Source organism: Caretta caretta, chromosome 4, assembly GCF_965140235.1.
Source record: "Caretta caretta isolate rCarCar2 chromosome 4, rCarCar1.hap1, whole genome shotgun sequence".
In the NCBI taxonomy this organism is placed as follows: Eukaryota; Metazoa; Chordata; order Testudines; family Cheloniidae; genus Caretta; species Caretta caretta.
In genome coordinates, this window is record NC_134209.1 from 77,465,502 (window position 1) to 77,488,119 (window position 22,618).

The 22,618-nt window shown below is 45.3% G+C and overlaps 1 protein-coding gene and 1 pseudogene across 3 annotated transcripts in view; both read right to left on the reverse strand.

Annotated features, from left to right (window-relative positions):
* Positions 1-807: 807 nt before the first annotated feature.
* Positions 808-22,618, reverse strand: part of TMEM192 (transmembrane protein 192) — a 54,424-nt gene continuing 32,613 nt past the window's right edge. The window contains exons 6-8 of one of the 3 annotated variants that reach the window (XR_007356331.2): positions 16,430-16,920; positions 14,726-14,904; positions 808-2,313 (exon numbers count right to left, since the gene is read on the reverse strand). Coding sequence is in view for 1 of the 3 variants with exons in the window: in XM_048847612.2 (XP_048703569.1) it covers positions 16,797-16,920 (124 nt within the window). In the remaining 2 variants the exon portion in view is untranslated. Of the gene's footprint in view, positions 2,314-12,760; positions 14,905-14,975; positions 16,921-22,618 lie in introns of those variants that run through there. The other 2 variants (XR_007356330.2, XM_048847612.2) reach the window with 2 other exon arrangements.
* On the reverse strand, positions 6,866-10,240 carry LOC125635487 (ATP synthase F(1) complex subunit delta, mitochondrial pseudogene; annotated as a pseudogene).

Consider the following 22,618-nt stretch of genomic DNA (forward strand, 5'->3'; position numbering starts at 1 on the left):
TAATTTTAAAGTTACAGAAAAAAATTTCAAAAATGTATTCATGTTTCCTTGATTGGGTAATTTAGAAGTCTAAATATGCCAAAGTAACCCACTGCCATAACTAAGGTCTGATTTTTAGAGCCTTTCTTCCCACTGAAGTACCTGTCTCTGCCTGGATGGTCTTCATCCAATTAGGGATTTAAATTTCTAGTTGGAGGCTTGGGAAGGTAATTTTAGATTTTTCTCCACCAACCCATGACCTCATTAAGAGTTGATGTTGCCTAGGATCAGGGCCTTTTTCACAGAGGTAAGGTCTGACTAACATTCTTTTTCCCTGGCAGATTAGCACTTGGATAGGAATGTGGTGGTAGGTGATTTTGAACAATATATCTGTTGGTCACTAAAGATGGCAGTTGTTTCAAGTAGGAAAGAGATCTGAAAAAAACCAAAGAGAACTAACTCATCTGTTACTCGAGCTAGATTAGTTTGGGTGAACATTTCACAGCCTGAGTTGGACAGCTCTGTTCTGCAGTTATATGAGCATTTTTCTTCTGTGTTACTGTCACATGTACCCTTTTTAAGTTAGATTGCTTTCCCCTTCCTGCAGTTTTAAATGTATTGTGTCTTAAAGAAATAGACTTCTCTGTGAAAAGTAAGAGAAGTACGAAGCTGAAGAAAAAGCATCACAATACCTGCCACAAAATCAGAAATGGACAGGAATACAAAAAAATACTCAAACTTTTCTTGGACATAAATGTCTTTATTCAGTGATATTCACTACATTTGTGTATCTGGTCACTATAATAAACTGCTTGAAAGGGAAAACAGCTACTTTAACTTTTGTATTAATTTAGACAACTTGTTTCAATCCTTAGATATGTTTTGAGTAACTCTAGATTTGAGAAAAGTAATAGTTAGTGGAACAAATTTTGTAAAACAAGTCTAATAATTACATGTTAGTTACTTATAGAAAGAGATGGGACCTGTTCATTCAGTGCACATAGTGTTTGAATGCGTGTGACACTGAGTGCTGGTGTAAATTGCAAAGTCCACGCTAGCCTTAGCTTTGTCCCCATAGACTGTGGTACTAGGTTATGTGGGTATTCTAACCACTTCCACTAGTGTGCTTCATATTAGCATACATGTATATATATGCAGAGCCCTCTTCATTCTGGAAAAATAAACATCAAGCTGCTGTGATGAGCATTTACAGTTAAAAGGTTAAGTAATCTGTTTACACTAATCTGTAAAACAGTGTTATAAATTCATAGATTCCAAGGCTGGAAGGGACCATTGTGATCATTTAGTCTGACCTCCTTGATAATACAGGCCATAGAACTTCCCTAGAATAATTCCTAGAGCATATTTTTAAAAAGCATCCAGTCTTGTTTTAAAAATGTCAGTGATACTGAATCCACCAAGACCCTTTGTAAGTTGTTCCCATGGTTTATTACTCTCCGTTAAAAATGTACACCTTATTTCCAGTCTGAATATCTAGCTTCAGCTTTTAGCCACTGAATCGTGTTTACCTTTTTCTGCTAGATTGAAGAGCCTATTGTTCAATATTTGTTCCCCAAGTAGTACTTAGATTGCAATCAAGCCACCCCTTAACCTCTTTGGCCTGGTCTACAGTATGCGGTTATTTCGGAATTAGCCGAGTTACTTCGAAATAAAATTGATTCTGTCCACACGACCAAACCAGTTTTTTCGATTTAAAGGGTTCTTTAATCTGATTTCTGTACTCCACCTCGGCAAGTAGAGTAGCACTAAAATCAAGATCGCAGTACAGGTACTGTGGACGCAATTTGACGATATTGGCCTCTGGGAGCTATCCCAGAATGTTCCCTTGTGACCGCTCTGGACAACACTCTGAACCCTGATACATTAGCCAGGTAGGCAGTAAAAGCTCCGAGAACTTTTGAATTTCCTGTTTGGTTGCAATCAGCACAGGCGACCATCAGCACAGTCCACCATCACAGGTGACCACGCAGTCCCGGATTCGGAGATGAGCTCCAGCATCGTCTGAACGGGAGGTACTGGATCTCATTGCATATTGGAGAGATGAATCTGTTACGGCAGAGCTACGTTCCAAAAAAAAAAAAAAGCAAATACGTACGCTAAAGTCTCCAGGGCCACGATGGAAAGAGGCTATTCCAGGGATGCAGAGCAGTGTCGTACAAAAAAAAGTCAAGGAGCTCAGGCAAGTGTACCAAAAAGCCAGGGAGGCGAATGGGTGCTCTGGGTCACAGCCCCATACATGCTGCTTCTACCGTGAGCTCCATGCAATTATGGGGGGACACACATCACCACTACTGCACCACTGTCCGTGGACACCTGCAAGGGGGGAGTAGAATGGAGCGAGGAGGATGAGTTTTTGGAGGACGAAGAGGACGACGACAGTGCACAGGCGGCAAGTAGGGAATCTGTTTTCCCCCCTAGCCAGGAACTAAGCTTAATGCTGGAGCCAGTAGCCTCCCCCCACTCCCAAGGCATGCTCCTGGACCATGACCCTGGAGAAGGCACTGCTGGTGAGTGAGAGCTTGAGTGGAGCCAAGCGGTGGGGAGAAACCCAGCCATGCTGGGCTTTTCGCGTTTAGTTTAAAGGGCTCATCCCTGCTCAGAGCCTCATCGGAGCCACACGGTCGGTGGGGGGGGTGGGGGAGGAGGAAGGGTGTTGTGTGAAGTGATCGTCCCAGAGAGCCCGCAGGCCCTCCTTTTATATGGCAAACCCACCAGGCATTGCTTGCTCTAGGAAAAGGGGCCTGGCAGTTTGAAAGCATTGAAATGAATGCGGAAGAAGCAGACAACAGGGCGATTAGAAGAGTGCAGCAGGGCCCGCTGCACATCAGAGAAGCTTTGAAAGCCAGTTTCATGACTGGATGGGGTACGGTGTGACAGTTTTTTTTTCCTCAAAGTTACCCACTCCCTAAAAATATAAAAATTTTAAAGGAAATGAAGTCACAATTGTTTAAAAACCGTTCTTTATTATTTGTTGCACAAAACACAGAGAAATCAGAAGCTGGGGGGGGGGGGAAGGGGGTTGGGTTAAGGGAGTGGAGGAGGAGGGAAGGACAAGTCCAGAAACCAAATCAAAATTTAGGATGTGCCATTTTTCTGCTGCTTGTGCAATCCTCTGGGGTTGACTGGGTGAGGTGGGGTTGACTAGGGTTTACCATGGCTGCCTGCAAACTGAATTCTGTTGCCTGGCCACGTGTGATGGCTTACTCACACCAAAGCGGCAGGCACTTCAGTATAAGAGGCAAAATGAGACCTTGTACAGAAAGAATATGTGCTGTGTACTAGGACTTGCCTGTTTCACTTAAGAGTGTCATACTTTGGAGAACAAAGGGATCTTTTAAAATACTACCCTCCCTTTTTCCTCCTCCCACAGCAGGTGCAAATGTTTCAACGCAGCCCCTTCAGGGTCTAGTCCAGATTAGAAGGCGGAAAAAACGAACTCGGGCCACCATGTTTGCTGAGCTCATGCAGTCCTCTCGCACTGATAGGGCCCAGTTGAATGTGTGGAGGCAAACAATTGCGGAGTCATAGAATAGAATACCAGGGTTGGAAGGGACCTCAGGAGGTCATCTAGTCCAAGCCCCTGCTCAAAGCAGGACCAATCCCCAGTTTTTGCTCCAGATCCCAAAGGGCCCCCTCAAGGATTGAACTCACAACCCTGAGTTTAGCAGGCCAATGCTCAAACCACTAAGCTATCCCTCCCCGAATTTACAGAGTTACATGAATACAAAGAGAGAAGGGACGTGCGCGATGAGAGCAGGCAGGATGCTATGGTCAGGCTCATAGGGGAGAAAAATGACATGCTCCACTGTATGGTGGATCTAATGTGGGAAAGGCAGCAAGACCACAGACTGCCGCTGCAGCCCCTGTATAATTGCCCTCCCTCCTCCCCAAGTTCCATAGCCTCCTCACCCAGATGCTCAAGAACACGGAAGGGGGAGGCTACGGGGACTCACCCAGTCAACCCCAGAGGATTGCACAAGCAGCAGAAACTTTGAGAAAAAAACTTTGGGTAACTTTGAGAAAAAAAACTGTCACACTGTACCCCGGCCAGTCATGAAACTGGCTTTCAAAGCTTCTCTGATGTGCAGCGGGTCCTGCTGCACTCTAATCGCCCTGTTGTCTGGCTGTGTGAAAGTGGCCGCCAGGTGAGTTGCCTCAACCTCCCACCCTACCATAAATGTCTCCCCCTTACTCTCACAGATATTGTGGAGCACACAACGAGCAGCAATTACAATTGGAATATTGGTTATGCTGAGATCTAACTGAGTCAGTAAACTGCGCCAGCGTGCTTTCAAACATCCAAACGCACATTCTACCACCATTCTGCACTTACTCAGCCTATAGTTGAACTGCTCCTTACTACGGGCCAGGGTGCCTGTGTATGGCTTCATAAGCCATGACATTAACAGGTAGGCTGGGTCCCTGAGGATAACTACAGGCATTTCAACATCCTCAACAGTAATTTTCTGGTCTGGGAAGTAAGTTCCTTCCTGCAGCTGTTCAAACAGACCAGAGTTCTTGAAGATTCGAGCATCATACACCTTTACCGGCCATCTCATGTTGATGGTGGTGAAACGTCCCTCGTGATACACCAGTGCTTGCAGCACTATGGAAAAGTACCCCTAGCGGTTTATGTACTGGCTGCCCCCGTGTTCCAGGGCCAAGATAGGGATATGCGTTCCGTCTATTGCCCTGCTGCAGTTAGAGAACCCCAGCGCATTAAAGCCACCCAGTATGACCTGCACATTTCCCAAAGTCTCTACCCTTGATAGCAGCCGGTCAAGGATTGTGTTGGTTACTTGCAGCATAGCAGCCCTGTTATAAATATAAAGGGAAGGGTAAACCCCTTTAAAATCCCTCCTGGCCAGAGGAAAAATCCTCTCACCTGTAAAGGGTTAAGAAGCTAAAGGTAACCTCGCTGGCACCTGACCAAAATGACCAATGAGGAGATAAGATACTTTCAAAAGCTGGGAGGAGGGAGAAAAACTAAGGGGCTGTGGCTGTCTGTGTGATGCTTTTGCCAGAGACAGAACAGGAATGGAGTCTTAGAACTTAGTAAATAATCTAGCTAGGTATGTGTTAGATTATGATTTCTTTAAATGGCTGAGAAAATAGCTGTGCTGAATAGAATGAATATTCCTGTCTGTCTTTTTTGTAACTTAAGGTTTTGCCTAGAGGGATTCTCTATGTTTTGAATCTAATTACCCTGTAAGGTATTTACCGTCCTGATTTTACAGAGGTGATTCTTTTTTCTTCTTCTTCTTCTTCTATTAAAAGTCTTCTTGTAAGGAAACTGAATGCTTTTTCATTGTTTTAAGATCCAAGGGTTTGGGTCTATGGTCACCTATGCAAATTGGTGAGGATTTTTACTAAAGTCTTTCTGAAGTGGGGTGCAAGGGTTGGGGTTAATTTTTGGGGAAAGACATGTCCAAACTATGTTTTCTCAGGAACCCAGATAAAGTTTGGTGGCGGCAGTGGAAGTCCAGGGGCAAAGGGTAAAATAGTTTGTACCTTTGGGAAGTTTTAACCTAAGCTGGTAAAAGTAAGCTTAGGAGGTTTTCATGCAGGTCCCCACGTCTGTACCCTAGAGTTCAGAGTGGGGAAGGAATCTTGACAAGCCCCCACAGGTGATTTGCCTACTCCAAACTGATTCCTGACTGACCAGTAGCTGTCGGGCGTTGCAAGCTTCCACACGGCTATGGCCACTTGCTTCTCAACTGTGAGGGCTGCTCTCATTTTGGTGTCTTTGCGCTTCAGGGCAGGGGACAGCAAATCACAAAAGTTCCATGAAAGTGGCCCTACGCATATGAAAGTTTCTCAGCCACTGGGAATCGTCCCATACTTGCAACACTATGCGGTCCCACCAGTCTGTGCTTGTTTGCCAGGTCCCGAATCAGCATTCCATGGCATGAACCTGGCCCAACACAACCATGATCTCCCAATCGCCACATACTGTGCTTCTAGGAACGTCTGTGTCCATGTCCTCATCACTATCGTAATCGCGCTGTCATTGCTTCCTTGCCTGGTTTTGCAGGTATTGCACATACTGCTGGATAATGCACGAGGTATTTACAATGGTCAAAACTGCAGTGGAGATCTGATCGGGCTTCTTGGCTATGGCGCCTGCATGGTAATCCTGGAAAAAGGGCGTGAAACGTAGGAGAGCAGAGTCGCAGTGGAAGAGGTGCTGTGTGGTTCACAGCAGCTGAAAAAAAGGCGGAAAATGGTTGTCTTCTGTTGCTTTCACGGAGGTGGGAGCCTAGGACAGACAACATGGAGAAGCTCGGAAGCGTGGCAATAGCGGGAGAGCAGAGCTGGTGGCGGAAGTTGTGCTGTTCGGTTCACGATGGCCAAGCAGAGTTGGCAGCGGAAGTGTTTGATGAAAAAGAGAGACTAGATAGTAGAGATTACATAGGAAGAGGAGAGGAAATGAGAAGTGGATTCATAGTAGCAGGAGAGCGGTGGTGCACAGTCTGTTGAAAGCAGTATGGCGTCTGCACGCCAAAGAGGCATGAAATAATTGTCTGCCATAGCTTTCACAAAGGGAGGAGCGACTAACAACACACCCAGAAACACCCACGAGAATGTTTTTGCCCCATCATGCACTGGGAGCTTAACCCAGAATTTCAGTGGGTGGCGGGGACTGTGGGATAGCTATCCACAGTGCACTGCTCCAACATTCAATGCTAGCCTTGGTTTTATATGAAGCTCAATTTGTTGGTGGGATTTTAGAGGTGCTCAGCATTAGCTTAATGTTCCTATTATGTTAAACAAATGTGACTTAGAAGTGGGCATAAATGGCTATGAAAATTAAGTTTGGGCTAGCTTCACAAAAGCCTTAAGTGCTTAACTACTGCTTTAGGCATCACATCAATTTAGGAGTAGCGAGATCCAACATGTCTAAAGCGGTCATCTCTTCTGCCAGCAGCTGCACAGAGGAGTCTGCATTGACTGTGATGGAACCACTGCTCACAAAGTACTTAGTCACTGTGCTGTCCTCGGCAAAGACCGTCACAACTCTGGGTTTCAGGACCTGCAGGGTGGGAATGTGAGCCGCCAAAATGCCGAAGGAGCCGCTCAGTGTGGGAATCATAGAATCATAGAATATAAGGGTTGGAAGGGACCCCAGAAGGTCATCTAGTCCAACCCCCTGCTCGAAGCAGGACCAATTCCCAGTTAAATCATCCCAGCCAGGGCTTTGTCAAGCCTGACCTTAAAAACCTCTAAGGAAGGAGATTCTACCACCTCCCTAGGTAACGCATTCCAGTGTTTCACCACCCTCTTAGTGAAAAAGTTTTTCCTAATATCCAATCTAAACCTCCCCCACTGTAGCTTGAGACCATTACTCCTCGTTCTGTCATCTGATACCATTGAGAACAGTCTAGAGCCATCCTCTTTGGAACCCCCTTTCAGGTAGTTGAAAGCAGCTATCAAATCCCCCCTCATTCTTCTCTTCTGCAGGCTAAACAATCCCAGCTCCCTCAGCCTCTCCTCATAAGTCATGTGTTCCAGACCCCTAATCATTTTTGTTGCCCTTCGCTGGACTCTCTCCAATTTATCCACATCCTTCTTGAAGTGTGGGGCCCAAAACTGGACACAGTACTCCAGATGAGGCCTCACCAATGTCGAATAGAGGGGAACGATCACGTCCCTCGATCTGCTCGCTATGCCCCTACTTATACATCCCAAAATGCCATTGGCCTTCTTGGCAACAAGGGCACACTGCTGACTCATATCCAGCTTCTCGTCCACTGTCACCCCTAGGTCCTTTTCCGCAGAACTGCTGCCTAGCCATTCGGTCCCTAGTCTGTAGCTGTGCATTGGGTTCTTCCGTCCTAAGTGCAGGACCCTGCACTTATCCTTATTGAACCTCATCAGATTTCTTTTGGCCCAATCCTCCAATTTGTCTAGGTCCTTCTGTATCCTATCCCTCCCCTCCAGCGTATCTACCACTCCTCCCAGTTTAGTATCATCCGCAAATTTGCTGAGAGTGCAATCCATACCATCCTCCAGATCATTTATGAAGATATTGAACAAAACCGGCCCCAGGACCGACCCTTGGGGCACTCCACTTGATACCGGCTGCCAACTAGACATGGAGCCATTGATAACTACCCGTTGAGCCCGACAATCTAGCCAGCTTTCTACCCACCTTGTAGTGCATTCATCCAGCCCATACTTCCTTAACTTGCTGACAAGAATACTGTGGGAGACTGTGTCAAAAGCTTTGCTAAAGTCAAGAAACAATACATCCACTGCTTTCCCTTCATCCACAGAACCAGTAATCTCATCATAGAAGGCGATTAGATTAGTCAGGCATGACCTTCCCTTGGTGAATCCATGCTGGCTGTTCCTGATCACTTTCCTCTCATGCAAGTGCTTCAGGATTGATTCTTTGAGGACCTGCTCCATGATTTTTCCAGGGACTGAAGTGAGGCTGACTGGCCTGTAGTTCCCAGGATCCTCCTTCTTCCCTTTTTTAAAGATTGGCACTACATTAGCCTTTTTCCAGTCATCCGGGACTTCCCCGGTTCGCCACGAGTTTTCAAAGATAATGGCCAATGGCTCTGCATTCACAGCCGCCAGTTCCTTCAGCACTCTCGGATAGAACTCGTCCGGCCCCATGGACTTGTGCACGTCCAGCTTTTCTAAATAGTCCCTAACCACCTCTATCTCCACAGAGGGCTGTCCATCTCTTCCCCATTTTGTGATGCCCAGCGTAGCAGTCTGGGAGCTGATCTTGTTAGTGAAAACAGAGGCAAAAAAAGCATTGAGTACATTAACTTTTTCCACATCCTCTGTCACTAGTTTGCTTCCCTCATTCAGTAAGGGGCCCACACATTCCTTGGCTTTCTTCTTGTTGCCAACATATCTGAAGAAACCCTTCTTGTTACTCTTGACATCTCTGGCTAGCTGCAGCTCCAGGTGCGATTTGGCCCTCCTGATAACATTCCTACATGCCCGAGCAATATTTTTATACTCTTCCCTGGTCATATGTCCAACCTTCCACTTCTTGTAAGCTTCTTTTTTATGTTTAAGATCCGCTAAGATTTCACCATTAAGCCAAGCTGGTCGCCTGCCATATTTACTATTCTTTCGACTCATTGGGATGGTTTGTCCCTGTAACCTCAACAGGGATTCCTTGAAATACAGCCAGCTCTCCTGGACTCCTTTCCCCTTCAAGTTAGTCCCCCAGGGGATCCTGGCCATCCGTTCCCTGAGGGAGTCGAAGTCTGCTTTCCTGAAGTCCAGGGTCCATATCGTGCTGCTTACCTTTCTTCCCTGTGTCAGGATCCTGAACTCAACCAACTCATGGTCACTGCCTCCCAGATTCCCATCCACTTTTGCTTCCCCCACTAATTCTACCCGGTTTGTGAGCAGCAGGTCAAGAAAAGCGCCCCCCCAGTTGGCTCCTCTAGCACTTGCGCCAGGAAATTGTCCCCTACGCTTTCCAAAAACTTCCTGGATTGTCTATGCACCGCTGTATTGCTCTCCCAGCAGATATCAGGAAAATTAAAGTCACCCATGAGAATCAGGGCATGCGATCCAGTAGCTTCCGTGAGCTGCCGAAAGAAAGCCTCATCTACCTCATCCCCCTGGTCCGGTGGTCTATAGCAGACTCCCACCACTACATCACTCTTGTTGCACACACTTCTAAACTTAATCCAGAGACACTCAGGTTTTTCTGCAGTTTCGTACCAGAGCTCTGAGCAGTCATACTGCTCCCTTACATACAGTGCTACTCCCCCACCTTTTCTGCCCTGCCTGTCCTTCCTGAACAGTTTATAACCATCCATGACAGTACTCCAGTCATGTGAGTTATCCCACCAAGTCTCTGTTATTCCGATCACGTCATAGTTCTTTGACATCACCAGGACCTCCAGTTCTCCCTGCTTGTTTCCAAGGCTTTGTGCATTTGTATATAAGCACTTGAGATAACCTGTTGATTGCCCCTCATTCCCAGTGTGAGGCAGGAGCCCTCCCCTCACAGACATTCCTGCCTGTGCTTCCTCCCGGTATCCCGCTTTCCCACTTACCTCAGGGCTTTGGTCTCCTTCCCCCGGTGAACCTAGTTTAAAGCCCTCCTCACTAGGTTAGCCAGAATGTCCACCTGCTTCACAGTGGCTCCATTGTAAAACACCTGCGTGGGTGAGGCGAAGGTGAAGGACATCTGGGCTGGGCCGGCAGCCGCCTTGGCATAGGAGCGAGCCGGGGCCCGGAGGTGGCGAACGGGCAGCATGGCGGGGCCGGGGTGGGCTTGAGTCTAGGTACCCAGCTGCTAGTCTCAGGCCTAAAACCCAGTGGGATTCTCAAACTAGATGTTCCCCCGCCTATTTTGCCTGCAGGGCCTGATTAGGTAGCATGTGTACCCACACAAAGGAGAAGGTAGCACAGCCCCCTCCCTCTTCCCCAGGGGTTAGAACACTCACGAAAGGATATGGGAGACTCACACTGCCTGACAGAGCAGGGATTTGAACATGGGCCTCCCACCTCCCAGTAAAAAGAGTGCTCTAACCACAAGGCTATAGTCACTGTCTTTGGTCCCATGCATATTTAGTTTATGCCCAGCGGACCAGCTCCAAACAACAGATACTGAAAAATCTGCCCAAGAATATCCCATAGCCAGAAAGCTCTTGATAGGGTGCATGCATGTGTACTACGTAAGAGTTCAGGCAGCCCATTAGCAAGATTATCCACGAACCACCAACAATACCATCCCCATGCCGGGAAACATCCACCACCAGTCCAACATCCCAGTGAGCTTTCAAGTCAGTTTGAGACTGGATTAGGTTCTCAGGTCATTATGGGGAGAACAATGATGGCCAACATGTGGTCTCAGGGTGCCAGCCCATGTAAGAGAGACATGAGCTATTCCCAGCACATGCCCCAGCTGCTGTGCCAAGACAAAAATCAAATCCCAGGCAAGGCCCAGCTACAAGCTTATCACTGAATTACACACTCTTGTAAACTGACTGTACTGGTGCATTATATACACGACAGACATAGGAATGTAGTAGACCCTATTAAAGCCAGTGGCACTTACAGCCCCGCTGCCTGCATCCACCTCCCCTCAGGCAGGCACATGAAAAATTTATAGGCCTGGGATTACCAGTGTCCTATAACCTGGACATCTGGCTACCCAGTTGGGTTTGGGTGCATCATAGTTGCAGACCCTATATGAAATGAGTAAGCCTGCTGGCATCCTGCACTCCTCCTAACTGTCCTGTCCAAAATTGTACTGCATTTTTTTTTGAAGACTGCACACAAAATAGCACAGCTCATGGGCATTGCTTTGTCCACAAACTGTCCATTGAAGGAAAGGCCCAAGAGATCAGAGTCTGCCAGGTAGACTGAGAGGAGGCAGAATGCCAATTTTGTCAGTCTTTGCAAGCAAGGCTACAGTAGTGCACAAGCTGACTACATGCACGATTGCATCAAATGATACATAAGGCACAGTGCACAGCTTGGGGTTAATCACATCTGTCAATAATTCTCCTATTGGGTACAAGAGATCATGAATAAGGAGACACTCACTGGTCACTTACGTGATAAGGCCCAAGGGGAAGATATGGAGACTAGGCTGTGGCAATAGCCAAAAGGGATCCACAATCCTGCTCAAAAAACCCCTTTCTGGATCTTATCCCTGGCAGTGCCCTCCATGACTTTAATCAGATCTGAAGTTATTTGCCATTACATGCACCCTCTCCCCTTCATACAGGATCCTGAAACCCTGAACAAAACCCCACAATATGGAATCTTCCTTCTTGGGGTAATTCCTGAAAGGGGGGCTAAAACACCCAAGTTAATTGGCTATGTTGCTCTTTTCAGCTGTGTGGCCCCAGCCACCCTCTGAGTGGAGTTAAGCTGCAGTCCATATACTCAGCCTGCCGTATCTTCTCACATATTGTCTGGAGAAGATGGGCCCCCAACTGATCAGAAACAGCTGTGTAAGATGACACTGGATTCAGACCAATATTAGTAGACCCTAAACCTCCAACTGCCAAAAGCTGGGCTTGGATCACTCGATAATTGCCCTGTTCTGTTCATGCCCTTTGAAACATATGGCACTGGCCACTGTTGGAAGACAGGATGATGAGCTAGATTGACCACTGGGTCTGACCCAGTATGGCCACTCTTGTGGCCCAACGGGAGGGGGTGGGGGGGGGAGAGGAGAAGCGAGGGGACACCGACCCAGACACACAGAGAGGACCCAAGGCTGTAGAGTTGGGAATGAGGGAGACTGAGGCGGAGATGCTGGAAGGCCCAGGCCTTGGGTTCCCCCTCCTCCATCCCCAATACCTGAAGACAGTCAGTATGTTCTATGACCTGCTGTTCACATTCCTCTTATGGTTCCCTGCAGGCCAGACCATGAAGGCACCTGGCACCCCTCCCATTACTTCCACCAGAAGCACTCACCTGACACCATAAGGCCACACTGAAGGAATATGCTGAACTGCAAAACACACCTGTCAGAGTTCCCTCCCCACTCTGAACTCTAGGGTACTGATGTGGGGACCTGTATGAAAGCCCCCTAAGCTTATTTCTACCAGCTTAGGTTAAAAACTTCCCCAAGGACAAAGGATTTGTGCCTTGGATGGTACACTGCCACCACCAAGTGATTTAGACAAAGAATCAGGGAAAGGACCCCTTGGAATTCCTATTCCTCCAAAATATCTCCCCCCCCCCCCCCAACCCAAGCCCTACACCCCCTTCCTGGGAAGACTTGAGAATAATATACCAGCCAAATAGGTAAACCAGATTCTTAAAAAAACAGAACTTTATTATAAAGAGAAAAAAAGTAAAAGAAGCACCTCTAAAATCAGGATGGAAGGTAACTTTACAGGGCAATCGGATTCAAAACAGAGGATTCCCCTCTAGGCAAAACTTTACAGTTACAAAAAACAGAGATAAACCTCCCTCTTAACATAGGGAAAATTCACAAGTTGAAAACGAAAGGTAATCGAACGCACCCTGCCTTATTTACTTACTCTTTTTGCAATATTGAGACTCACTTTAGGATGGTTTATAGGAGGAGGAGTTTTCTGACCTGGTGCTTCTCTGCTTCCCAAGAGAACACAAAAATAAAGAGCACAAACAAAGCCTTCCCCGCCCCAGATTTGAAAGTATCTTCTTTCCCCATTGGTCCTTTTGGTCAGGTGCCAACCAGGTTATTTGAGCTTCTTAACCCCTTACAGATAAGGAGAGATTCTAGGCTACCCTTAGCTGTATGGTTATGACAATACCCACTGAGGACGCTAGAACCTTGGGGCCTGCCCCCCTGCCCTCACAGTGGGCCCCAATTGTTTGCGAAATCACTCTGCTGCAAGGCAGAGGTGTCATATTGCCCTGCACATTTTTTCCAGCTGCACATCATCTCCAGGATGCTTAGGATGTAGTTCCCTTCCTGGCCTTTTGCTGTTTCCTCTTGCCTTCCTGAATTTTCCCCATTGCTTCCCCACATGGGATAGGCAACACAGGCCCCTGCATCAAGTAGCTGCCCCAGGTCCGTTAGCCCATCCTGCTGCCCCACAGGTTCTTGGTCCCAATACTGCAGTTGGCCAGCCACATGCCCTGCATAATTGAGTTGGTTTGGTCATTGCCAAACTGCTGCCTGTAATCCATGTGATTATCTGTTACCCTGGTCTTCCTTGACTACTAGAAACCAACAAAATAGGAAGTGGCCCTAAGTACAGAGCTCCTATCATGGTTCTAAGACCTCCAGCCCACTCTGGAAATCCTCTGGGGGCTGGAAATCTCGTGGTACCTGGCCCTGGCCCTTTTTTGCCCCCACCATTGTCTGAGCCACCAGACTCACCCCTGCAAGGCTCAGAGACCTCTTATGATTTGTTTTCCGGGGAATCCTCCAAAGGAAGCTTCTTGCAGATTGAGCAATTAAGTCTCAGAATGGGACAGAAAAGAAACTGAGGTCACAGAAGGCAGCTATAGCTGAACCAAATCTGAATTTAAGATTGTGCTCTATTATTAGACAGCAATACCAAACCAAGGGCTCGTCTACACTTGCAGTGGTGCAGCTTCACCACTGTAGCACTTAATGAAGACGCTACCTATGCCAATGGGAGAGCTACTTTCGTTGGCATAGAAACTCCATGTTCCCAAGAGGTGGTAGAAGCACTCCCATTGACATAGCACTCTACATCGGGAGTTAGATCGCTGTAACTATGTTGACCAGGAGTGGATTTTCCACACCCCTGAGCAATGTAGTTATACCAACATAAATTCCATGTTTAGACCAAGCCCTAGTTCCAGTGAGATTGTGAAGAAGCGCTAGATTCTAGTCTGCAATCATTGCATTCAGATCTTAGTTTCTCCATTGGTGTGGAGCTAGAGGATTCACTGTAAGAGGAGCCATGAGGTGCTCTGCTTGGGCTATCCTCTCACTTAGGCAGGTTTCCCACATGGCTTAGTACCAAGTATTACTCTTGCACACGGCCCATTAGCTTTTTCCACTGATGCAGTGGAGAAGTTTGCTTTAAGAACAGCCAAGTGAGTGAAGATGCTATTACCTACTACTTTGCTACAAGCTAGCTTCAGCGGGATGCTCCAGTAGGAACCAGCTGCATCAAGCTAACCCAAACTTACTCTTGTCCGGGCAGCAGGAATTTAGAGGAACTTATCCATGATAGATAAGGCTGCCACCACCTTTGTAGGAACTTGCTGGAGAGAGGCGCCCTTAAGAAGTTTTTATTAGCCCTCCTCATGTTACCTTTAGAACATAGGCACCTGGAGTATTCATAAACGAGTAGATCCTGTTCTTCCTCTTTGCAGGGTTTTACTGTGATCAGCAGTTTAGGAAAGTGCCTTCTCCATCTAAATGCTGCTATCTGGCAGTACAGATTAAATGCCATATCCAAAAGTCTTGCTTTTCCAGACTGGTCCAAAATCCTTAAATTAAGAGATTCCCATTTTAAATATTTGAACAGTAGATATGATCATTGTAATGAAAGGCTTTAAACTTTTCCTTAGTTGCATTTATTGTGCATGAACTTCAGTCACATTCTCAGCTTTTCAGACAGATATATGTACAAATGGTTACATGCAGTTACATCAAAACCCGAGTGTTCTAAAAACAAAGATTCATATATCCCTCAAATATCCAGTATAAAATCAGCTGTATTTTAAAAAAATACAGCTAGGGAGAAAAGAATAATGTTAGATAGCAGCAAGTCTCCAATTTTCCTTTTGTCCCTCAACTACAAGAACTGTATGTTATTCATTACTCCGAGTGATTACAATAGAATTGGACACCAAGTTGTGTCCCAGAACCAAGACAGAATGGGGTAATTTTCCTTTGGTGTTCTGAGATGACCACCACTCCCAGCATTAAACTGAGATTCTTTCTACTTTGCTCAGAGGCTAGCCTGTCTCCCCATGAAATATCGAGTAGGATACACAATGGGTAGGGTAAGGTTTGGAAAACAAGGTGGCAGAAACTCAGAAGAGAATGGTTCTCTGGCTTTTAACGCAAGTTTCAGGGAGTGGTCTGGGTATGCTCCACTGTCACCTGAGCAGGCAGGTGTTCAGGCTTAAGGACCAGCTTCTCTAGAGAATCCACTCCAAGTACATAGAGATGGATGTTTACAGACATTTTGAGTAACGAAAATTCTAACCCAATTCCCATTCATGGTATGACCCCCATTGGCTTCAGAGTCAAAATGACAACACTTTAGAGAAAGGTCGTCAAACTGTATAAGCCGCTATCATTGTAACTGCAACAGTAGCACCTTTTACAGACTCTAACTTAACAGTGCACCATCCTAAGGGGAAGAAAAAACACACCACTGTAAATTCTCATGTATTGAACTAAAGAGTAGTTTACAAAAAAGCTCTCTCCGAATATAAATATTTAATGCTGATGCTTTTTGGTATGCAGAACAGTTCCTATTTATAGTTTTTGGAAAAAGTTCAGCAAAAAAGCCACAAATACTTAGGACAGCTCTAAAAATCAGATTTAGACATTTTACACTGAAATTCTGTTTAGATGCTTGATCAGCCATCAATTTGATCAAATGTCTGCAAGCCTAGTTTTTATACTATGCTTAGAGAAGTGAAATCCTGCTTTTTCTGCATACAAAGGAGAGACTTGGATGTGTTTTAGACCAGACACCCGATTCTTCATCTTTGCTTCATTTCCCCATTTGTGTAGTTACCCCTTTTAGGTCAAAGGGAAAAAACTAAACAAAAAAACCCACCACAACAGCAAAAGACACTGATCCAGAAACGGAGTCTCTTCAATTTACTCTATAGACTCTTCCACTCCAACTGTGGACGTGTGTTTAGGGAATATTGAAACAAATAGCCTTTAAAAACTCAACATGGTAGACACGGAGCACAGTTATAGCATGTTACAATATTTGATTTCATCTTATCCTCTACAATAAGGAACCCAGAAAGTCAGAAGGGTCCATACCTTGCAATGTTTCATTCTGGAAAACAAATGTTTGGGTTCTAGAAGCACAGAAGACTTTGGTAGTTTGGAGTTTGTTACAGCTGTGCAAAAAAATCTCAATTGAACAACGTAAAAACAAAGTTTAGTCAGGGAGCTCAGGTCCAACTTCAGCCCAGCAAAAGTTAATGTCCTCAAAGAAAGTGTCTGTTCAGACTAGTCAGTATCTCCAGCTGCAGATTTTACATTTCTAATATGAATGCATACTTCCAACTTGAGAGCTATACTACTTCCATTAGAGACAGTAATCAAGTTGTGTTGTATGTCCTCCAAATCAAATTACATTGCTTTGGATTCCTCTTGAAATGCAGCAGCAGCTTCCTGGATATTTCTAACCTCTGATTTGCTGTGATGTTAGTGCTAGTAGTTTCTTGCTGAGCAGGGCATTGTGTCGCTGGAGATAGTCTATCACATCTCCTTGCTTTTCAACTATTTCTTCCAAACCTGAGCTTTCCCTTGAAGACATAAGAAAAGGAGGAAAGTTATTCACAATTCATGTTAAAGGAGTATATTACAAACTTTTTATCACTACACATAGAAGAGATTGGCACTAACTGATGATAGTTCTACAAACCTCTTCTCATGACTTTGGTTTAGTTCCTCTTGATTACTTTCCTACCGTGAGACAATAGTTTGGGCCATAAGAGGAATATCTGAACATTTAGCAAAACTATGTGGGTGATAGGGGATTGGAGAGGCCCCATATAGGCAGCACCCTTAGATCCTTTTGTCAAGGCACTTTTACCTTCTAGTTATGATGTTCATCCCATCGCTGTTTTACCGTGTGTTTTGTTTAATGTTGTAGTACGTCTGAATTCCATATTTTTCGGTAGTAGGGGAAGCCGTGGTTGGACCTGTCTGGGAAGGCTATGCATAGGACAATTACAAGGCACAAACATAACCCCACTCTATATCTCTCAAGTTAAAAGCTTCTCTGTGTGAAGAGGAGACAGACTCTGAACAGAGAGGAAGGTTCATCTGCCCAGGCCACCCAGAAGGGAGTGAAATTGATCCCAGGATGCCGTACAGAAAGTAAAGTAAGCATTCCTTTGGATTCTATTGTGGTTTTCAATGAAGTGGTTAAAAACCCACCTGGTCTCTCAAATTTAACTGAATTACCCTAAGGGGAAAGGGTCAGAGGGGAAGGGTAGGGAGTTAGCCATTAAACACAGGTCCTCTTCCAGGCAAATAAATATAGTTTAACTTTAGTGTTAAACATCTTCTGCTAAAACTTAACATGGTAACGAGACAACGTTACAATAATATTCAGAAGTTATTTGAACAGAAGAGTTTTGGTAAAAGCTATAAACTTAAAGTTATGCTAGTGCTGTACTCCTCATTCAAAGATTTGGTGCCTCAATAGTGTACATAAACAAGTTCATTTCATTTTGTTGTAGCTGGCTTACTGTTTGCTCTGATTTGCATACAGCTTTTTAAGCTTCAAGCCATGTAGTGTACTTGCACTGAGATACTCTATTCTGGATATAAGCAATATATTTGGATGCATTTCAAAGACTATCAAACCATAACTAAAATAGAACACGTATCTAAATACACTACATGGCTTGATGTTAAGAAAAGGTTCTATAAAAAGGCAAAAGTATCAAATGCAAAGTGCTTGGCTGTTGGCTAGAATTTAGCCAGTTTTCTTGTACTAAAGAATGCTGTAATGGCTTCTTCTTATAGCCTGAATTGAGAAGTTACTTACCATAAAGAGTCAAGAAGAATAGATAGGAAGGTTTATAATTTAGTAGTCATTGCCAGAGCCCATTAGCCTCACTTAGGCCCCAGAAAAATGCATTCCAATTTACAGTTAAACTAATAACAAAGAGCACTTGTTTGTATGATGCAGCTGAAAATAGTTCACAGGAGACTTCAAGAAGCAGTATCCACCATACTAAGTGATTACTTGGATCAGTTTTTCCTTTGCAACTCAGCACTGACACCATTATGCTAATAATTAAAAGAACTATATTTAAACTTTAAAGTTACAAAGTCAAGCACTCTAGAATTAGCCAGTGCCAGATGTAAGGTTACCTGGTTCAACTTTAACCCAACTCCTTGTGCGTATGCATTATTATCCCCACCAACAAAACCCCAGTAAAATGCCAAGTTTTGAGTCCCTCCAGAGCATGGAGATGCTACAGCTTGTCAGCCATGCAATTCCTACAAATAAGCCATGGATAAGATGACTCTTTCCCACATTCTCTCTTTAAGATTACTGAACCATGTTTGCTGAAAATGTTCCAAAAGTTCAGAAGCAGGTGGCTGAATTGGAATTTCAGCCCAAACAGCAAAAGTCTGGTAGTTATACAACTGAAAACAGGGTCTTTAATGGAGAAAGTTGTACAACCTTAACTATAATTAGTTCTAGTAGTGCCACCCAATGACCTTTTTTCAGACAAGTAACAGTCATACATGCTGGCTGAAGTTACATTCTTGTTGGCCTAGAGAGGATTTCTAAATAAAAAAATCCTTTGGATTTCCAAAGAACACATTAGGAGGAACATGTCACACTTAAATCCTAGAATTTATGCTCTAATAAATTTAAGGCTTTTATAAAGCTTGAAACAGGTGTTTGAACATGCATATAGTCTTGTCCACATAGACCCAAATACAATCTTCAGTGGACTTCGAGTACAATACAATGTGTCCTAGAGTGCAGTTCTACTCTGAAGAATAACTTGGCACAGAAGTTGCCATGTTTAAGAAGCTTCCCTAGTCTGTATTCTTGTTAACCCTACAGAACCAGAGTTGCATTCTCTTCTTGTACATCAATAGAGTTGTTTAATAGTTACAGTTCCAGGGCCTGTCAGTTACACCAGTACAAACCCACTTAAGCCAACAGGGCTGCACAAGTTATTGAGGGCAAAATATGGCCTGTAGGACTTTTACTACTGGGCAAGTATGAGAAGGAAGGAAACAGCTCTTCTCAGATCCCAGCTTGGATTATCAGCCCTGCAAAGTTATTCTTAAGGAGACATCTGATCTAGAGAACAAGAAAGCATGGAATTCTAATCTCTGTCTTCCTTTTACAGAACTTTTCACAGTAGACCTGCTCTTTAAACAATTTATTCAAGGGGTTAATAAGTCTCTTGCTCAGCACAGGTGGTCTTACTATGAAGTGGTGCAGAAATGTTCTCAGAATGTTTGAGAATGAGTCAAGAGGGGAGCTGAATCAATAAGGGTTGTGATCCCTTATACAGATTGTACTATACACCCCCCCCACACACACACTCCCTCTAATGTGATAAGAGGACAACACAACTGAAGACCTTCCCTACATCCTGGGTTTCTGTGCTGCTCAGGTATATTTGGGGGGAGGGTCACACATCAGTTTCTCCAGAAAGTGCATGGAAGTTTGAAATTGTGAACATTAAAGGTTCAGAAGAGACTGACTAGCAGAACTGTTAGATCTTTCTGCTGTGTTCTCAGCACCACACCAACAGACTACTTCCATGCTAGTGTTTCACACACTATGGGGTATTTAGTCACAGATTTGATATACACAGAATATCAGGGTTGGAAGGGACCTCAGGAGGTCATCTAGTCCAACCCCCTGCTCAATAGCAGGACCCATCCGCAACTAAATCATCCTAGCCAGGGCTTTGTCAAGCCTGACCTTAAAAACCTCTAAGGAAGGAGATTCCACCACCTCCCTAGGCAACGCATTCCAGTGTTTCACCACCCTCCTAGTGAAAAAGTTTTTCCTAATATCCAACCTAAACCTCCATTACTCCTTGTCCTGTCCTCTTCCACCACTGAGAATAGTCTAGAACCATCCTCTCTGGAACCACCTCTCAGGTAGTTGAAAGCAGCTATCAAATCCCACCTCATTCTTCTCTTCCGCAGACTAAACAATCCCAGTACCCTCAGCCTCTCCTCATAAGTCATGTGTTCCAGACCCCTAATCATTTTTGTTGCCCTTCGCTGGACTCTTTCCAATTTTTCCACATCCTTCTTGTAGTGTGGGGCCCAAAACTGGACACAGTACTCCAGATGAGGCCTCACCAATGTCGGATAGAGGGGGACGATCACGTCCCTCAATCTGCTCGCTATGCCCCTACTTATACATCCCAAAATGCCATTGGCCTTCTTGGCAACAAGGGCACACTGCTGACTCATATCCAGCTTCTCGTCCACTGTCACCCTTAGGTCCTTTTCCGCAGAACTGCTGCCTAGCCATTCGGTCCCTAGTCTGTAGCTGTGCATTGGGTTCTTCCGTCCTAAGTGCAGGACCCTGCACTTATCCTTATTGAACCTCAGATTTCTTTTGGCCCAATCCTCCAATTTGTCTAGGTCCCTCTGTATCCTATCCCTGCCCTCCAGCGTATCTACCACTCCTCCCAGTTTAGTATCATCCGCAAATTTGCTGAGAGTGCAATCCACACCATCCTCCAGATCATTTATGAAGATATTGAACAAAACCGGCCCCAGGACCGACCCCTGGGGCACTCCACTTGACACCGGCTGCCAACTAGACATGGAGCCATTGATCACTACCCGTTGAGCCCGACAATCTAGCCAACTTTCTACCCACCTTATAGTGCATTCATCCAGCCCATACATCTTTAACTTGCTGACAAGAATACTGTGGGAGATCGTGTCAAAAGCTTTGCTAAAGTCAAGATACAATACATCCACTGCTTTCCCTTCATCCACAGAACCAGTAATCTCATCATAGAAGGCGATTAGATTAGTCAGGCATGACCGTCCCTTGGTGAATCCATGCTGACTGTTCCTGATCACTTTCCTCTCATGCAAGTGCTTCAGGATTGATTCTTTGAGGACCTGCTCCATGATTTTTCCAGGGACTGAGGTGAGGCTGACTGGCCTGTAGTTCCCAGGATCCTCCTTCTTCCCTTTTTTAAAGATTGGCACTACATTAGCCTTTTTCCAGTCATCCGGGACTTCCCCCGTTCGCCATGAGTTTTCAAAGATAATGGCCAATGGCTCTGCAATCACAGCCGCCAGTTCCTTTAGCACTCTTGGATACAACTTGTCCGGCCCCATGGACTTGTGCACGTCCAGCTTTTCTAAATAGTCCCTAACCACCTCTTTCTCCACAGAGGGCTGGCCATCTATTCCCCATGTTGTGATGCCCAGTGCAGCAGTCTGGGAGCTGACCTTGTTCGTGAAGGCAGAGGCAAAAAAAGCATTGAGTACATTAGCTTTTTCCACATCCTCCGTCACTAGGTTGCCTCCCTCATTCATTAAGGGGCCCACACTTTCCTTGGCTTTCTTCTTGTTGCCAACATACCTGAAGAAACCCTTCTTGTTACTCTTAACATCTCCCGCTAGCTGCAACGCCAGGTGCTATTTGGCCCTCCTAATTTCATTCCTACATGCCCGAGCAATATTTTTATACTCTTCCCTGGTCATATGTCCAACCTTCCACTTCTTGTAAGCTTCTTTTTTATGCTTAAGATCCGCTAGGATTTCACCGTTAAGCCAAACTGGTCGCCTGCCATATTTACTATTCTTTCGACACATCGGGATGGTTTATCCCTGTAACCTCAACAGGGATTCCTTGAAATACAGCCAGCTCTCCTGGACTCCTTTCCCCTTCATGTTAGTCCCCCAGGGGATCCTACCCATCCGTTCCCTGAGGGAGTCGAAGTCTGCTTTCCTGAAGTCCAGGGTCCGTATCCTGTTGCTTACCTGTGTCAGGATCCTGAACTCAACCAACTCATGGTCACTGCCTCCCAGATTCCCATCCACTTTTGCTTCCCCTACTAATTCTTCCCAGTTTGTGAGCAGCAGGTCAAGAAAAGCTCCCCCCCTAGTTGGCTCCTCTAGCACTTGCACCAGGAAATTGTCCCCTACGCTTTCCAAAAACTTCCTGGATTGTCTATGCACCGCTGTATTGCTCTCCCAGCAGATATCAGGAAAATTAAAGTCACCCATGAGAACCAGGGCATGTGATCTAGTAGATCTAGTACACATGCAGTCTAGCTTAGATGCAAGGAGCAGTAGTTCCCCCCACTCCTCCAAAACAGTACCCTAATCTTTGAATAGATCAAACGTTTAAACACATTCCAATTGCTGAAATATGTAGTAGTCAAAAAAAATACATGGATCAGGGTGTTTGTCAGGTTAACATGAGCAGGGTGAATGATGGTCTCTCCAAATAGGCTTATTCATGGTCTCTCT